Raw genomic sequence first — 19,596 nt, 5'->3', positions numbered from 1 at the left:
ATTTTCTTTACTGTTCAGTTGTGAAAAAAGCTCACCTTAAGTGGTCAAGAAGTATAATTTGTTTAAAACATGGACTTAATTGAACTGCGTACACAGAGGTATTTATTGAGAAGGTGAGAGGGGCAGTATTTTCTATTCTCCTGCAGCTTTACAATTCTTGTATTCACAACTTTTGGGGCTTACTCATTTTACATGATATCTAACCACCTACTTTTACACATTGCCAGCCTCCACAGTTGGGTTTGAATTGCCATCTGTGGTTGGACTATTATTAACTGTCTCCCTCCTATAATTCCAGTCTTTTCCTTGCCTCTCTGTTTCAATCTGCAGATTGCAGGAGCTGACACTGTACAATCCGGAGCGCACCATTACAGTGAAAGGCAACGTGGAAACATGTGCCAAAGCTGAGGAAGAGATAATGAAGAAAATCAGGGAGTCTTATGAAAACGATATTGCTTCCATGAATGTTAGTTTTCTTATGAAGGAAATGTCTTTGTTTTGATGAACAGTTCAAAGATGTTTTCAATTGCCTTAACACTGATTTCTTTAATGGCATCATTGTCAGATGTGGTTTCTGATTGACTTCGAGCACCAGGGTGAGTGCCCTGGGATAGTTGGGCAGACACAGACTTGGACCTCAGGCTTGGCCATCTTTTGTGATTTTAGCTAACTTTGCGCCTTAGTTTCCTTACCTGTGACGTAAGGCGGCTGCTGCTGCTAAGTCACTTCAGTCATGTCCGACTCTGTGCAACCCCATAGATGGCAGCCCACCAGTCTCCCCCTAATACCTCCCTAAAAAAGGCTAATCTCTTCCATACAGTGTGAATGTGAGGAAGATTATGGTATTATAGGAATGTGGGCTTTAGGAGTGTGTGAACTGGTTTGACTCTTAGCTCAACCATTTATTAGCTGTAGCTTTATTCTCATGGACAACTTGGTCTCTCAGAGCACCAGTTTCCTCATCTGTAAAATGGGGCTCCTGCCTACACTGCATGCTTATTAGGATTATAATAGATACAGTGCATATATAAAAAACTACTTTTATGAAGAGAAATTTAAAACCTAGTTACTTGTAAACCTTGACAATAAAATAATTTCAAATGACAAAACAAACCTGTGTGCAGGTAAGGTAATTAAAGTGCATTGCTGCCGTGCCATGATGGATGGAATGGTATGGAAAATGTAGCATTTCAAAAGTCCATCTTGAATTTTCAAGTAAATGATTGAAAAAAAAAAAAAAAAGTTCCTGTTGGGTCTGCCGTCTGAAACGTTACACCTCAAAGAAGGGAAAGTGTAAAAATGAGACTGCCGGGAAAAAAAAAAAATGATACTGCCGTTGGGAGAAATGCCTTAAATGCTAATCATTTCACCCCCACATGACTGCCTGCCTACCTTCACATGATCACTGCTCATCCAGATGTTTCAGGGTCACTTAGGAGTAAATCCCAACCCACACATGCCTTGTAAAAACAAGCTTGAAGATGCTCAAGTCTGAACTCTGCAGTCTCCACCTTATTTTCTCAACCCTTGGCAAATGGAACCAAAACTAAATCCCATTTCTGGCTCCTGGATCCATTCCAAAGATAGGTTTATTTGAAGGGACAGGAGGATGGAACCTGATTACCAAAGGGCTTGATTTTGTTTTGGTCTATAGACTCATGACCACCAAATTTTTTTCATGGAGTAAAGATCTCTTAATATCTGTTATCTGTTCTTTTTAATGAACATGACTTGTTTGCTTGCTTCTTCAAGTCATGCAAGATACTCAGTCTCTCTGCTGTGTGCCCAGAGCATACAGATAACATGATGTCTGAGCACTGAGAGCTGCTCCTAAAGGCAAGGAAGGCTGTGTTCCCTGCTTGGAGAAACCTAGTATGCCTTCAGATCAGAGAGGCGGCAGACAGCACATGGAGTTTAAAATAGCAAGAATTATGTGCAGACATAACCTGTGACCCAGAGTACAGTAACATGGAGCATCTGCTTTGTTTTAAAATTTAACTCACAAAATGATTTTTTTCTTTACTTGACAAGAGGTCACAGTCTGGATATTATCACATATAAATGCTTACTTGTACTTGATCTTGTAATTGTAAAATGAAGGGACTTTTTTTTTTTACCATTGCAGCTTCAAGCACATCTAATTCCTGGATTAAATCTGAACGCCTTGGGTCTGTTTCCACCCACGTCTGGGATGCCACCTCCCACCTCAGGGCCCCCATCAGCTATGACTCCTCCTTACCCACAATTTGAGGTAAGACAGTGTGCCCTGCCTTTCCTTATGGTTGAAGGGGGTGACATCAAGGGACATGGTCAGACTTTGTTGCCCTCAAGTGGTGTGACATTAAATGCTAATTGGGGAAAATCTTAAGGCAAAACCTGACCCCTGTATGACCACTTGTCAGTTTGGATCTGGTACAGGCTTTCCGCTTCTTATCACTAGGACCTTCTTCTCTTTGTAGACATACATGAGTTATTTCTTTTGAAGTTCTTGGGTGGCAGGGTTTTCAGCTTGTGTTTTCAGATATCAAAAGAAAAATTTGAGACTTTGGGGAGGGGGAAAGAAGTTTCTTATTTTTAAATGTAAAGGAGAGGATTTTGAATAGGGTTCCTTCATCCTGAACGTCACCTGAAAGGTCAGTAAAGACTAGATACGTTTTCCATTTTGAATGTTGTACTTTATTAAGTGGTGAGTTCAGATAGTCTTGTCCACAAATCTGCTGTGTATGTGTGTTTGTGTGCAGACATTAAACAGCTTTTATTTGTTTTGTAAACAGGTGTGTCATTAGGAAATAATTCTGTTAAGAAATTGTAATTTTTATATTTGCTTTTTAAGAGTAGCATTTTCCCTGAGGTTAGAAATAGGCCAGTGATAGTATGAAAATAAATGCAGCCTAGCAGACACTGTATACAAGAATTTTTTTTGAAAGATTGCATTATCAATAATTGATAATTAATGCACTCAGTTGCATTATCAATAATAATTGAAGACAATCATGTGAAATAAAATTAACGTTCTAGGATCTTCCTTCTTGAATTCGTTTTTCTATCTCTTTCTTCCTATTTGACTCTCTTATGACATAAAGTTGTGAGTGGTAACTGCTACACCAAACTGAGGGAAGTGTTCAGGGAAAAGGTGGGGGCTCTGTTCTGTTGGTGCTTGGAGCACTTACAGAATAAAAAGCCACTGGAGTTCTGCAAAGAACACGGGTTATGAGACTGATCATATTTTATCCCTGTAAGAATGCGACTTTCCTTTACTGTCCTTGAGGCCACCCAGCGGTTGGGTGTGCTTATTAGCTTCTGCTCTGGTCTTGTCGTGTGTCTTTCTGCCATTGCTGTTGGCGACATTTGCATCTTCCCCTGCCACTCACCTGCCACTTCAGACCTCTTTGGGCCTAGAAACCATGTAACAAAGCTCCTTAATCTAAAGATAGGTATCAGAATTTCATATCACGTGTGAACAGACTTGATTCTAAAGCTTTGTGGGGCTTCCCAGGTTGAACTAGTGGCAAAGAACCCGCCTGCCAAAGCAAAAGACTTAAAAAAACACGGGTTTCATCCCTGGGTCGGGAAGGTCCCATGGAGGAGGGCAACCCATCCCAGTATTCTTGCCTGGGAAATCCCATGGACAGAGCAGTCTGGCGTGGTGTCACACAGAGTTGGACACGACAGAAACAACTTAGCACACACACCCACAAAGCTTTGTACCACAGCTAAAAGTGATGCAAAGTGGCTACTGTGTTTGTAGCTTGGTGCTGAAGGGGATGGGTGGAAAGAAAGCGAGCCCTGGAGGCGGCCCTGGGCCCCACCATCTCTCTGCCGCTGTAGGTCAGACTTCTCTTTGCTCTAGGCTTCTTCACTCATCCACACAGTGAAGAAACTGAGCTAGATGAATGATCTCTAAGAACTGTTCTTTCCAACAGTTTTAATTTTTACAGAATTTGAAATTGTTTCTTACAAATTGAAGGTTTGCAGCAACCTGCATTGAACAAATCTATTAGTAACCATGTTTCCAATAGCATTATTTTTAATCGGGTATGTACAGTTGGACATAATGCTGTTGCACACTTACTAGGCAACAGTGTAGTAGAAACTTCCATGCACTGGGAAACAAAAAAGTTTGTGCAATTCACTTTATTCTGATGCTCCATCTAACGCAGTGGCCTGACACTGAACCTGCAGTGTCTCTGGGATGTGCCTGTGTTTAAAAACCGAGTTAGAGAATTAAAGGTCGGTAGGTGTTTGCTCTCGGCACTTGACAGCACTCCCGCATTTCTGTCCTGTAGATGTTCTCACCGAGAAGTCAGGTGACTCACAAAGATAGTCTCTTTATCCTCAGTGCCTGTAGGTTAGTAGCAAATCTCTGTTTTTACTTTATACGTTGCCTGGCAAGGAGTAGGTATTGATGACTAAATGGTTCAAAGACTGACTCTCTTTTTATGCACTGCTTCCTCTTTTAGAATTGTTTCATTTTTCTGCTCATGTTTTCTCCTGCTTTGCAACATGAAGTAGAATTTGATGCATCTCCTCTTTGGATAAATTCCTTGTCTCTGTTCTGTTCCAAAACTTTGCCCGTTCCTCCCCCTAAAATGTACTCTTCTTCCTAAACCTGCCAGGTTGGTGTTTCCAATAGAGCCAAAGAGTTGGTTCTTCCAGCAGACAAAAAGTCTCTAGTTCCTGCCTAGCAGCTGGCTCATGCAGTACTTAATTGGCAGACTTTGAGTTTATAAATGACAGGAAATGCTCCTTTCAGAGATGCTCAAACAGTAGGGAAGGGGCAGTTGCCAGCTAGTGAGCAGAGGAGCTGGAATTGGCATCACAACAGCACCCATAGCTGGATGGTTTGGCAGCTTGCATTGGGGTTGGCAGAAGTTAGCTCAAGAGCTGTTGTCTCCATCATTTTGATAGTGCCTTTGGAGTCTTCCCAAGCCTCTAGAACAACAGTGTAATCTTAAAATTGCTAACTTTCTGCTTATGGAAGAGACAAGAAAGGTGAGCACTTTCTTGCGTCTTATCTACTTTGAAGTGGTCTTTAAGAAGCAAAACTCTAATTTGAAAGGGACTGTTAGATCAAATGACTTGAATGGAGTCTTAGTCCTCCTCTTTAGGATGTCTTATGGGGTGTGTGACTCATTTGCTAGTAAACAATTTCAAAGTAAATAACTCATTGCATTTATTATCTCTAAGAGGTCTTGTACTTAGTATATGGAGAAACTTTCTTTGCCTTTCTTAAAAAAGACTTAAATAGTCTGTTCAGGTCATGAAGTTGAGTAAACTCAATTCCAGTTCCAGGCCAAAATCCATTAAAACACAACAAACGAAACAACCCCCAGGAGTATGTATTTTACAAGCCAAAGGGAGATGCTGGCATCCTTCCAGGTTCCTGGAGGCTGGTCTTTTTGGCTGGCATGCTTGTCTCCGTGCCTTTGTGATGTCTTAGATTCTGTTCCCCACAAAGTAAATACACTTAACCTTACTGTTTGCTCATTCTTCTATCTCCTCATGATAGATGATTAGGAGTTACTCATTGGCAGACTTCACCAGTTAAGCAAACTTTCAGTTGAGCAGCTTTGTTATTCTGTTATTTCAAGCTATAGCACAGAGGCTGCCAAGAACTCCAGAGGAAGTGCTGCCAATAGGCATCTGGCAGAAATCCACTGGGAAGCGGCTTGTGGCCTGAGTATCATTCACCTCTGAGGGTTTAGGAAGAAGGGTTCGGGGTAACGCAGGTGAACACTAACCTCCATGTGAAGAATGTGTAACATGAAAAGGTAAAGCTGATGCATCTTCTCAAAACCACCTCAGTCTTAAATTCACAGGTGAAGGAGACTTGTCATAACCCATTGTTATGGCTTCTGAACTTTGTAAGTAAAAACTATTTGCTTATTTGGGTGTCCTAACCTGAAAGCTGAGCGCTGAAGAATTGATGCTTTTGAACTGCAGTGTTGGAGAAGACCCTTGAGAGTCCCTTGGACTGCAAGGAGATCCAACCAGTCCATTCTAAAGGAGATCAGTCCTGGGTGTTCATTGGAAGGACTGATGCTGAGGCTGAAACTCCGGTACTTTGGCGACCTCATGCGAAGAACTGAATCACTGGAAAAGACCCTGATGCTGGGAGGGATTGGGGGCAGGAGGAGAAGGGGACGACAGAGGATGAGATGGCTGGATGGCATGACCAACTCGATACACATGAGTCTGAGTGAACTCCGGGAGTTGGTGATGCACAGGGAGGCCTGGTGTGCTGTGATTCATGGGGTCGCAAAGAGTCGGACACGACTGAGCGACTGAACTGAGCTGAACCTGAAAGCATGGCTTACTGTTCACAGTCCCATATAAGACTGGGCCCGTTTAATGACTGTACGGTAGACGGGAGGTTTATGTGAGGTGCCTTATACTCCTCGAGGAAATTTTGCTTGGGAACTAATTTATGGTCAGGGAGGTGCTTGTTGGATATGGAACTGGACAGAGTGATCTCGGTGGCATTCAGAAAGGTCTTCATCAGGCCGCAGACATCTGATGAGTCACTTTCTCATTAAGGTGCCATTGGCAAGAGCACAAACCACAGTCCCTGAGTCTGGGGCACCGCCTCCTGGCATGCTTCCTTCACTTCCTGCCAACCTGCCTTGTAGGTTTCTGTTCCTTCTGCTTTCATCCCAGCGTGGACCATTTTTGTCTGCATAGCAATGCTTTCTTCATGACCTTGCCCTTCTTTATGCTTCGTCCTCTCAGTCGTTGTCTCTTCACCGCCATTCCTTTCCCAAAGCTTCACTCAACTTAGTCTACGTATTCATTCATCATCTCCTACCTCACTCCCACCCTCCCCAAAGTCCGTGAAATTTCAAAAGCACCTGTAGCCTCTCATCCGTCACCATATGGAAGGATGATTGCTTTTGTTCAACTTTTGAGAGGACAGTAGTTATGCTTATGGGTTTTTCTTGTAGCTGTGGGGGTCAGTGTGTTTATTCTAGGCTGAGATGCTCAGGCTGTACTGTGAGGCTCGGGGACTTTTGGTCTGATGGTCCTGGTACTTTCAGCCGATAAGGACATTCAGAAGTTATGCTCTGGGCTCCCAGGAAAACTAGTTTTTACTAAACAAATAGCTTTTCTCTTAAAGATATGATAAATCATGCTATTAATCTTTTTCTTAGTTTTAATTAATTGCTAAGAAGCATAGAGCCAAATTTGTATAATAACAGCATTTCTGATTGTCTTTTCTGTTGAGGTCCCTCTGCTCTTATTCCTTCACTTCCTTCTAAATCTTCTGTATTTTGTAAGCAGTATAAAGTATTCCTGGAACATGGCCCAGAAAGCAAACAATTACATAGTCATGGCAAAATACAATGGGGCAGATTTTGGCAAGTTACGTGATAGATTTAGTCTGATCCTTAGAAAATCTTTTTTTTAAAAAAAACAAAGGTCTTTATTACTGCCAGACCCCTGACTCCTCACCACCCCCCCTTAAAAAAAAAGTACTCAGAAGAACATTACATGGATGTTCTTAGCAAGACAAAATAGATCCTATCTTTACTTTAGAAGGGCTTCCCTTGTGGCTCAGCTGGTAAAGAATCCGCCTGCAATGTGGGAGGCCTGGGTTGGATCCCTGGATTGGGAAGATCCCCTGGAGAAGGGAAAGGCTACCCACTCCAGTATTCTGGCCTAGAGAATTCCATGGACATCCATGAGGTCGCAAAAAAGTCAGACACGACTGAGCAACTTTCACTTTACTTTAGAAAATTAGTTAATAAACAAGTTTTAATTTAAGGACCGGAATGACAAAATTAATTGATATTAACTTTGAGCACAGTTTATAAGCAATGTCATCATTAATTCAGTTCTATCCAGTTACTATGAAAGGCCTTAAATTGTCCCTCTGGAATAAATGAGTTGTGTGCTGTGTTCAGCTGTGTCTGACTCTTTGCAACCCCATGGACTGTAGTCCACCAGGCTCCTCTGTCCATGGGATTTTCCAGGCAAGAATTCTGGAGTGGGTTGCCATTTCCTTCTCCAAGGAATCTTCCTGACCCAGGGATTGAACCCATGTCTTTTGCATCTCCTGCACCGACAGGTGGGTTTTTTACCACTATGCCACCTGGGAACGCCCTGCAATACTTTATGGAAATTGCATAACGCCCTGGCAGGCTGTGATTGTGGTGCTTCCCAGAAAGAAGCGTTGTTCCTATGACTCGGAAATACTGAAGGGTGAACTAATTTTATTTTTTGTTCTTCACTGATGAACAGCAGTAAAAGTTGATTTGGCCAGGCTGTACAGGACAGGCCTCTCCGACAAATCTATACAGGCAAGAGTTTAGTGGGAAGGCAGAACGTCTTCTGGTCTGTGTGTTCTAAGAATGTTTACAGAGCCCCCAGGGAGACTTCATTAGGCTGACAGCTGTATGAAGACCTGCAGTGTGTTACAGCTTCCTGGGAAACATAGGAAGTACCAAGTTGTAAAGAATATAGTGTGCACACATCTATTTATACTGTTGCTGAAGAAACAAAGTGTCCTGATCAGAGAAGAGTACAATGGCTTTTGTCAAGAATACTTTCTAGAGTTGAATTTCAGGTTAACTTGAATAGGAACTGCAGGGGCACATGGTGCAGAGGAGGTTAACACAAAAAGGAAGAGGCTTAGAAGAGCAGAGTTCTGATTTTTCTGTGTCGGAAACAAGACATAGGGTCTAGAATCACACTGCTTTAATTTTCTGTGCATGGGAAAGGCACGTTTTAAACCAAAATGACTTCTCTCTGTCTTTTACACATTTAGTGACTGTAAGATAATTAGCGTGAGAGTTTAGAAATGTAAACTTTAAATGTTCATGTTGCAATCCGGCATTTTTATTACATAAAATCTTAGAAGTATTTGTATATGGACACAAGATTTATGTTAAGAGACCTGACTGTGTTGTTAGACAGATTAGTGAGAAACTGGAAACCATGCTTTCCTGAAGTGTTCCCAAGAAAGTCCTCAGATACAACAAGATAGCTGTCAGGAAAAGATAGAGGAATTGGGGTTTGGGGGGGGCAACTTTTCTGTGATGTGCTTATTCTCATAATCCTTAAAAAAGTTGCAGTTGAAAGTGTCTTCCAGATGCTTTAGATGGATATATGCAGATGGACAACAAGCCTGTTGATTTCTTTTCCTTGGTCTAGTAGGGCATCTTTCCTTTGTGACTCAATTTTGGGGGGGGGTGAATTTTTCAATTGAGGTATAACTGATATACATTTTCAGGTGATTCAATATTTGTATATACTACAAAGAAAGAAACTGAAGACTTAGCATGCTCTCTGTCCCCACACAGGACTTAAGGGGAGAAAAGGAAGTGGTTATTGACACTATCAATCTTTGTGTGCTAAGAGTGGTTATATCATTTGGTGGACCAACATTAAGTGCCACAAAATTTGTTGTAAATCTGCAACTCAACATTTCTAAGCTTTAAGGAAATTGTACACAGAAAAGTGGTATTATTTTAAATACTAATGCTTTCAGGATGAGTATGAGAACTTCCCAACCTGTTAGGTAGAGTCATATCAACTTACTGTGGTGATTTTTCCTAAAACTATGTCAGCATTCCTAACAGTACAAGAAGGCCCCCTCCCTGTGCCCACACCACAGCCTGACCTGTGTCCAATGAGTGCGGATGTCCTGTCTTCCCAGCAGCAGTCCGAAGCGGAGACCGTCCACCTGTTCATCCCGGCGCTGTCTGTAGGCGCCATCATCGGCAAGCAAGGGCAGCACATCAAACAGCTGTCGCGCTTCGCAGGAGCATCTATTAAGGTACTGTCCTGCCGGCTGTGGCTCTCCTGCTGCTTTAAGGGCAGCGCGTGACAGAGACGTGAGTCTTTCTGTGAACTGAATGTAGCCGTCTATACTGGGGTTACATAGGGTGTCATAGGAAACTCCATGTAACACCACTAGCTTAAACAAGGTAAGCTAAATTCTCTCTCCAGAAAAAGCAGTCTGGAGGTAAAGAGCCCAGCACTGGAGTGGGGTTCTGCTCTGCCATGTCCTTGGACATAATATTCCTTCTAGCTCATCCCCGGGGGTGGCCTTAGTCCCTTACTCCCTCCTAGGTGACCCTACTGCATGTCCTAACAATCAAAGCTGTAATCCTTTCCTTTTAAGGAATACACAAACTGACAAAGTCTTGATACAGTCACAGCTTTCATCAGGAAAACATCAGTGTACTGGAAGTTTTGTTTTGGTTATGTCTTATAAATATTCGAATATAGTACCAAAAAACCCACATTGCACTCAAGTGTTTATAACAGCTTTATTTATAACTGGAAAATGGGGAAGAAGTCAACTAGGAAATGCATGAACTGTGGTTTATCTACATAATAAAGATTCAGTTCAGTTCAGTCGCTCAGTCGTGTCCGACTCTTTGCAACCCCATGAACCGCAGCACACCAGGCCTCCCTGTCCATCACCAATTCCCGGAGTCCACCGAAACCCATGTCCATAATAAAGATTACTTAGCACTAAAAAGGAGGGAGCTGTTGATAAAGACCACACATATTATGCTAAGAGAAAGAAGACTCAAAAGGCTATATACTGTATGATCCCACTTATGAAAGCTCTGGAAAAAACAGAACTATGGAAATAGAGGAGAAAAATCAGCGGTTGCCAGGAATTGGAGGAAGGGTTGGAGACAAAGAGGCAGCAGGAGGGAATGTTGAGAGCGCTGGACTGCTGACTGTGGTGGCGCTTACAACTGCACGTTTGTCACCCATTGAGTTTTAGTGTACATAAACTGCAGTTAATTAGAAAGCAAAGTACATAGGACAGCCATCATAGGCTTTCTTGTAGCAAAAGATTAACAAAATATGTGAACAGAAAATGCAGCCAAAATAAACAGGTAGAGGAAAAGACATGGTAAAAAGACCAAGTGGTGAGCTAACTTTACTATCCTGTTAGTTTCCTGATTAATGAATTAAATTAAAACATGCTAATGCACAAAAAAGAACCAACCAGATACTTTCTGGAAAAATTCCAACTAATGTTTTATAAACAAGAATTGGGTATTTAGACACCGGGCTCTTTTTCTTTCTTGGAATTTTGATGATGAGGGTAAAATGTTTTTCTTTCCAAAAAGTCTGAAACATGCATAATGTGAAACATGCTTTAGCACTCTTAACACTTGGCTAGATTTCCACAATGTCAGTTCCCATGTAGGTACTCTTGATATGTACCTGTATGTCTGATATCACCCAACCATAGTTATTTGTTAACTTAATGGACATTAAGATTGTTCCAAATTTCTCCTGCACAGTGGTGGATTAAGTTCTTTTGGTCATATTGTCATATACCACCTTACTCTTCACATGTGTCTACACAAACGGATCTGGTGCATCTCGGGGCACGTGCTTTCTTCTCAGCTTCTCAGACATTAGAGTGATTTGTACTCCTAACCTCAGTATTAAACTCAATATTAAAACTCAGTTATACCTCAGTTAACATTAAAACTCAGCATTCAGAAAACTAAGATCATGGCATCTGGTCCTATCACTTCATGGCAAATAGAAGGGGAAACAATGGAAACAGTGACAGACTTTATTTTGGGGGGCTCCAAAATCACTGCAGATGGTGACTGCAGCCATAAAATTAAAAGACGCTTGCTCCTTGGAAGAAAAGCTATGACCAACCTAGATAGCATATTGAAAAGCAGAGACATTACTTAGCCAGCAAAGGTCCGTCTAGTCAAGGCTATGGTTTTTCCAGTAGTTGTGAATGGATGTGAGTGTTGGACTATAAAGAAAGCTGAGCACCGAAGAATTGATGCTTTTAAGCTGTGATGTTGGAGAAAACTCTTCAGAATCCCTTGGACTGCAAGGAGATCCAACCAGTCCATTCTGAAGGAAATCAGTCCTGAATATTCATTGGAAGGACTGATGCTTGAAGCTGAAGCTCTGATACTTTGGCCACCTGATGTGAAGAACTCACTCATTGGTAAAGACTCTGCTGCTGGGAGGGATTGGGGGCAGGAGGAGAAAGGGACGACAGAGGATAAGATGGCTGGATGGCATCACCAGCTCAATGGACATGAGTTCGAGTGAGCTCCGGGAGTTGGTGATGGACAGGGAGGCCTGGCGTGCTGCAGTCACAAAGAGTTGGGCACGATGAGCAGCTGAACTGAGCCTCAGGATATGAGTGCTCTCACCTCCAGTCCTCTGCCACCAGTACTAAGACAAGAGTTCTTTCTAAAAAAAGCCTGGGACATCCCTGGTGGTCCAGTGGTTACGATTCCATGCTGTCACTGCAGGGGGGTGCAGGTTAGATCGCTGCTCAGGGAGCTGAGATCCTGCAGGCTGGATGGCCTAGTGAGGGTTACGGGGGAGGAAAATCAGAATGATACCTTCTAGGGGTTTTCTGTGAATAATTCTGAGTTTGGCCTAAAATAATTCTCAGCTTCTTTACAGATTCAAAATTAGTGCCCAGCGTAAAGTAGGAATAGTATCATTTTGGGCCTAAGTAACAGAAATGTTAGCTTTATTTTCAGAGAGTGAGAAAGCATGACTCTGTTAAAAGAAAAAACCTGGTCTTGATTTGTAGCTGTGTAGGACAGGGTGTACTAGACTGTCAGTCATTGATAGTGATCATACTGAGTGCTAAGTGCAGGTGGTAGCTTTTATACTTCCTACTCCCATTATTTACTATAGGGAGTTGCTTCTTGCACAGCACATTGTCAAGCAAAAATTTTTTCTTCAAACAATTCCTACCAGCCAACTGTCTAAACCCTTTCTTACTGAGGGAACACTGGCTTTTTCTCCCTTCAACAGTCTCTGCAGCATATCCCTGGCCTGGCCTTTTGTGTGATTTCATACACTCTACCAAAATAGAAGAGTCTGAGTTCACTCTTCTGTCAGATTAACATTTACTCTCTGTGTTACTCCAGTGAGCGTACTTTGGGGGGACGTACATACCATGTATCTATACATATGTATACATACCTTGTTGTAGATTTGTGACCCCAGCAGTTTCTTGCACTTGTGGGAAGCCCAGGGTGTGATGCTGTGTGTGGGACCAAGGGCCACACGTTGCGCCCCCGCCGGTGCAGTGAGGAGCAGCATGACGGTGGAGCCAGACACAGCGCTTCCTTCAGTTCCTCTCGCCTGTGTGACCACAGGCCAGGTGACAACTTCTCTAGCCTTTGGTCTCCGTGTTGGTGAAGTGGGCCAGGTGAAGTGTAAGCATACAGGATGAGGCAGGAGCCGTAACTAGTGGACCCACGCTCATCACTGCCTCTCTGTAACTTTCTCCCAGACGGCTTATTTTCTGCATTTCAGTAAGTCATGTGCAGTTTGTGTAACGTTTTTTATCAGTGGAACTGGAAAGTGTTGTGACCTGTGTCTGGTCTGTTACAGATTGCTCCAGCTGAAGCACCAGATGCTAAAGTGAGGATGGTGATTATCACTGGGCCGCCGGAGGCTCAGTTCAAGGTACGTGTCCTGGAGTGTGTGCACAGATGACAGATGAATGCCTTCTTTTCAGAAACTCCATAACCTGGCTTTTCCCTTAAATAAATCCAGTACTCAGTAGAAAGAATCTCTCAGTGAAAACTGCTGAGACTTAGAACACAGTAGAAACATTCCCCACATTACGTTTTAAAAATAAACCAAAACCTGTGTGCGAGTTGTGTAATGGTTGTTGGGTTTGCCTATCTCCCAAGGGAGAATTTGCTCAGTGCCTTGTAAGCAGAGGTGAAGGTGAGGTGATAAGAACGGTTTGTATGCTTTGTTACTCTCAGATTTTTCCTCCTGCCCCTAAGAAGCTTTGACCTTGACTTCAAATGTTCCTTTTTCCTCTTACCCTTGAGTTAACTTCAGTTAATGCCCTGGTCCACAGTTTCTTGATTAGTCACTCTAATCTTGAAAATTTTAGAGGTAGAAAGGGCAGGGACTCTTGAGGCATCTGTCCTCATATGCACCACCGGTCATTTTGGAGGCCTTGGGGCCAGAATGCCTCCCACTTCGTCCTGAGAGGTGGTACAGTAGGGGCATGAAGACCAGAGCCTTTGCAGCCAGGCTGCTGGTTCAGGTACCAGCTCTGCCATTTACTAGTAATACAACCTTGGGCAAGTTACTTAACCTTTTCCTAGCTAGCTCCTCATCAGTAAAATTGGGGTTAAAAACATCCACAAAGTTTAAACAAGGTTATATGGTTTAATAAATCAAGTGGTTAAAATAGTGCTGGACACATAGGAAACGGCAGAAATGCACTGGTGGCGTTAAGCAGACCTGGGATGAATCAGACTAAGACCATGCCAGAGCCTCAAGTTCACACATACGTACATACATTTGAGTATATGATTTCTTCCACAAAATTCAGTAGGGTGTCTGGGCTGTCACAGGTAAAAGCAGCTACACAATTCAGTGTAATTTACCGGAAACCCCTGTCCTGTTTCTACTACTTAGCAGCTGTGTTAACAGGACAACGCTCTAAGCCTTAGTTCTCCTAGCTCTAAAACATAGCTAAGTTATAAACCATCACTTTCTTTGACCTCTTTTTCCATGGGCCATTTTTCACTAAAAATCTGAAACTTTTTTCATTTCATTTACAGGGTACAGGAAACAAAAGGAGGTGCTTTGAGATGTAGGTACAGTTGGCTAGGCTCAGACTCAGGTCAAGAAATTTACTTCTTCATACCAGCCTTGTGGTCCTAGCAGTTCAGATCAAAACTCAGAAATGCTGAAAACTACATCCTCCCCCAGATATTTATAGGACCAGTTACTTTTAGCCTAAATATTAAAAGATAAATACAAACATCAGTTATGTTCTGTTTTATAAATGGATCTTGTAATTTTTATAATGCTTGTATGCTGGGAAATTTAGAAGTTGTTTCTCTATACCCTCCGTTGCCCATGTTGTGCACTAGTCTTAAATAGGACATGTAAGAAAAGCTCTAATGCTTCAGTATCAGTTATGTGATCAGTGATAATTACAAATTATTTTAAAGATCTAAGTATTAGAAACAGATCTAAATATTAGAAAACAAGCTCTTAAAATCATAAGAAATACTGTTTTGGAGGACAATATATATCCTTTGTGTCCTTCGACTGTGTTAATAATTATACCTGTGGCCTGAGACTTTGGGGATGACTGAAATATAGGGTACTAAGATGAATTTTTTAAATGTCTGCAACCCCCTAAAATGAGCTTACCTCTGCACCGATGGAAACATGTTTGTACCTGTGTTTTGGTTCTCTACTGTGGCAGCCTGTTGGATGAAGCCAACTCTGGCTTCTTTTTCCTTTGGTGTATACCAGAGCAAATTTGTCGTTATACGTAATAGGAGATTTACTATGTATAATTTCTGGTTGTATGCAGCAATTGACAGGATGTTTGACTATATCAGTTGTATATGCTAACTTGATTTTGTAGCTTCAGTCAAAGTAGAAGCCATCTGGCTAAGATGAAGAAATGTTTGACAGAAAATATTCCTTGCTGGCCCATTCAGACATGAGCTTGGCTTCTTTTGAGCCTTATGTGGGTGGCTCTGTAGTTCATTCAGTCTCTGTTACTCCTGAAAAATGCAGTTACTATCTTACTGCCAGCAGGAGAGTTTTACCTTTCAAGACTGCAGAGCAAACGGCCAGTCATTCAACTGCCGCACCTGTGATGCAGTCGCCACTGCTGTCGACCTTTTCCAGGGCTTCCTGCCGTCTCTTGGGCAGCAGTCAGCCATCAGATGCAGATATATCACTGCAAAGGGCCCCTCCAGTGGATCCAGGCCGTTAGTTTTACCCACTGTAAAATTAATGAACCTTTTGGCCTTTCCTACATGAATGACACTGATAGGCTGTGTTCTCATCTGTAGGCTCAGGGAAGAATTTATGGAAAAATAAAAGAAGAAAATTTTGTTAGTCCTAAAGAAGAGGTGAAACTTGAAGCTCACATCAGAGTGCCATCCTTTGCTGCTGGCAGAGTTATTGGAAAAGGAGGCAAAACGGCAAGTACTTCAGCAAAACCTGTGCAGTGGTATGACAGGGAAAGCATCGAAAGGTACTTAGGAGTTCCACGTCCCTGAATTTGGGCTAACTTATAAAAGCAGGACACCTGGGCCAAGGTTTGGAGAAGACTGCCCTTTGTTCCTCCTGAGGGTTGGGTGTCAGCTACTGGTGAAAGCAGCACCTCTCTTTCAGACCACTTTGTGGGAGAGGACTGTCTCCTGAGGGGCCTTTTGCATTCTTCTGTTGATAAACATCAGCTTTTTATTTCTATTGTGCAAAAATACTTAATGACATGAAAAGAAAACTTTAAAAAATTTCATCTACCTTTATAACTTACACCACTATAACTGAAAACTGGTTTCCAGTTTCTCTTTAACATATATAACTTCAAAATTGTAAACAGCTTTGAAAATGACTTGGAAGTGATTGCAAGTATGTTTTGGAATCAGATTTTTAGGGTTTGAATTTGGCTTTGTTACTGATTTTTATGTAACTGTAGGTAAGTCAGTTTCTTTGGGGCTTAGTTTTAATTATCTTGAAATGGGACAATACTAATAACCAAATAGAATTATTAGTATATTAGATGAGATTTACAAAGACATAGCCCAATACTTTGGTTCAAGTGTTCAGGAAATGATTTTTTAAAAAATAAAAAGCCCCCCACAGTTCCACTCAACCTGATCTCTGCTTACCTCCTTCAGGTGAACGAGCTCCAGAATTTGTCAAGTGCAGAAGTTGTTGTTCCCCGTGACCAGACTCCCGATGAGAATGACCAAGTGGTCGTCAAAATAACTGGTCACTTCTATGCTTGCCAGGCAAGTGGGCTCCCGTGTGTCGGGGCAGCTCTGCAGCTGCCTTCGCAAATGGAAGCCATTCTCCCATGGGTGTCTCCATGCCATATAAACATTCAAGGCTGTGTTTGATGCTTAATACATTGAATCCCCCTTTCAGCAGGTGATTTTAGAGATTCTGCTAGCAAACTAATTAGTATGTATCTTTAATATTCAAATTTTAACTTGAAGTTAATTTTAAAAATGGAAGAGGTAAAATAACTTCCTGCAATATTTGATCAGGTAGAAGTTTCAAGGCCCTCTCCTTTTGCAGGTTGCCCAGAGAAAAATTCAGGAAATTCTGACTCAGGTAAAGCAGCACCAACAGCAGAAAGCTCTGCAAAGTGGACCATCTCAGTCAAGGCGGAAGTGAAGGCTCAGGAAACAGCCCACCACAGAGGCAGACGCCAAACCAAAGACAGACTGCTTAACCGACAGCCGGGCGCTGACCCCTTACCCAGCATCACATGCACAAGTTTTTACCTAGCCAGTTGTTTCTGAGGACCAGGCAACTTTAGAACTCCTGTCTCTGTGAGAATGTATACTTTATGCTCTCTGAAATGTATGACACCCAGCTTTAAAAAAAAAAAAAAGAAAGAAGAAAAAAATGAGGGGGGAGGGAGGGAAAGAGACGAACTCTGCACTTCCCTTTTGTTGCATTTCTCAGTAAAACAAATATCTAATTTTTTAAAATATTCATTTCCCCATGATGCCAGAAATTGGTTTAAATGGTGCATTCATGAAACTCATCAAATAAAACTAGATTGCTCCTAAGTCCAATTGTTAAAATTGGATCAGAACAGAGTTATTACAAGTACTTAAATGTTAACCTATTAGCATAGAAAAACTGTTCTCAGTTTAACACTAACATAAATAACCTAAGGGAAGTGCTGAATGGTGTTGGCAGGGGTATTAAACGTGCATTTTTACTCAACTACCTCAGGTACTCAGTAATGCAATGAAAGCAAAATTGTTTTGTTTTTTTTTTTTCTGAAAATTTTATATACTTTATAAAGATAAGTCCAACTGTTTTTTAAAAAATAAATTTAATTAGCTAACAGGCAAATAACTGAAAAATTTTACTTCTGGCTGGTGACAGTAAAGCTGGAAAAATTTCATGTTTTTTGAGGCTTCTGACAGTTATTAGTTGGAAAATCCAATAAATGTTCAGTGATACGGAGCAGTGCCTATATTTGGAGAGCAGCAAATACCTTTTGTTTGTGGTAGGGAAGTTTTTGATGGTACTAACAGAGCAAAGTGGTTGCAGGAGGTTTTGGAACGACTAATTTTAAATGGCTTCAGGAGACTTGTTTTTCTGTTTGGCTATGTGATTGAATGCATAAATGCTTTGTGCTTTTGACTATCACTACCTAAAGTAAGTGTATCTATGGAAACATGCAGCCCCCATGAACTTAATCAATTGACTGGCAGGAAGAAAGCTTTAGCTTGCCTTACAGGATGCTTAGTTTGCCAATACACTTCGGACCAGTTGGTCATGCTTGGAGCAGACCCCAAAAGAGTTGCTTTGTGAAGATAAGTGGGGCAGTCAGATGGTGTGACAGTGTTTAAAGGCAATAAAAAGGCTACATCTCCATGTGCCAGGCACTGTCATAAGCCTCAAAGTAAGCTGTTTTGAAGATTTTAAGCAATGATAAATCAAGATAAATGAAAGGCTACCTACAATATTATATACAGTGCAGGAGGATTTCTGTATTCTCTGCAACCAGTTATCTGAAAATAAGTCAAAAGATAGAAAAAGAACTTTGGAAATATAATTTCAATGACTGTGATAATACATTTGACCTTTGCTACTGAACGCATTCACCCATTCCTTAACTTGATGGCAAAGCCTGGTATGTACAATTACATGGGTGTGAGTGGTCTCCGAGGCCACGCTGCTCTCAGAATTGTGTTGCTTTTGTTCATTAAATAATCACAGTCATCATATAATACTGATCTGAAGGGCAGATATAACCCTTAAAGTATCATTTTGCTTCATTTGTATTTCAAGATGAATTTCTACACAGACTAGGTAAGTTTTTCTGAAGATCACTGTATCAATTAAACATTTTGAAAATGACTTGAAATGTTTTTCTAAATGTTTTCAGAAAACCAGTTTATTTTGTAGTTTTAGCCAAAAAGTGCCCTTTTTGTCATGGAATTCATCAAACATTTGTTTTTTCTATACAATGAATTGCTTAAAAGAAGTAATGGACTGGCTTTCTGGTTGGATTTTGGGTAAAATGGGCTTAAGGCCAGAGCTCTTCCTCAGTATTTGATTTTTCAAGCTTTTTTAAAAAAAATACAGATAGGTGCTACATTTATATCTGCCTGTTTAAATTCTGTCATATTTCACTTCTAGCCTTCTAGTGTGGCAAATCATGTTTTACTTTCAATGAAGCGTTGGTAATGGAGTATCTGGTGATACTAGGCAGTAATTCTGTAATTGAGTTTTGTACTCACCGCGTATGGATCATTCCTCATCTGTAATGTGCCCAAATGCAGCTCCATTATCCAGATACTTTGATGCAGAATAAAGTACTTCATTATTAGGTGCAGCCTGGTGTGTAGTATGTTTTATTTTTGGCTTTTCAGATTACTGAGAATGTCCTGAATTTCATCAAAATGTAAACTTAGTATTACTAAAAATCCATGTCAACCTCAAGGTAGGCACCGGTATCTACTACTGGCCTTACTGTGTACCTTGATAATAATACTGTTACATATGAACTGAGAGTGAAAAGGTAAGCTACAGGGCCTGTGGGGTGGTTCTGTTTTCTGCTTTGGCTATACTATTCTATAGAATAAGATTTAAACT

At 41.4% G+C, this 19,596-nt stretch overlaps 1 protein-coding gene across 1 annotated transcript in view; it reads left to right on the top strand.

The window, feature by feature from the left end:
* The window catches only part of IGF2BP3 (insulin like growth factor 2 mRNA binding protein 3), a 147,681-nt gene extending 128,340 nt beyond the window's left edge, over positions 1-19,341 (top strand). The window contains exons 9-15 of the mRNA XM_040260664.1: positions 331-466; positions 2,126-2,251; positions 9,659-9,775; positions 13,363-13,437; positions 15,816-15,947; positions 16,650-16,763; positions 17,053-19,341. Of these exons, the coding sequence (XP_040116598.1) occupies positions 331-466; positions 2,126-2,251; positions 9,659-9,775; positions 13,363-13,437; positions 15,816-15,947; positions 16,650-16,763; positions 17,053-17,151 (799 nt within the window). The 3' untranslated portion in view covers positions 17,152-19,341. The remainder of the gene's footprint in view (positions 1-330; positions 467-2,125; positions 2,252-9,658; positions 9,776-13,362; positions 13,438-15,815; positions 15,948-16,649; positions 16,764-17,052) is intronic.
* The last annotated feature ends 255 nt before the right edge of the window (positions 19,342-19,596 follow it).

This window comes from Oryx dammah, unplaced genomic scaffold, assembly GCF_014754425.2.
Source record: "Oryx dammah isolate SB20612 unplaced genomic scaffold, SCBI_Odam_1.1 HiC_scaffold_18, whole genome shotgun sequence".
NCBI classification, from domain to species: Eukaryota; Metazoa; Chordata; class Mammalia; order Artiodactyla; family Bovidae; genus Oryx; species Oryx dammah.
The sequence above is the reverse complement of the archived record's forward strand: the minus strand, read 5'-3'. Positions and strand labels throughout refer to the sequence as shown.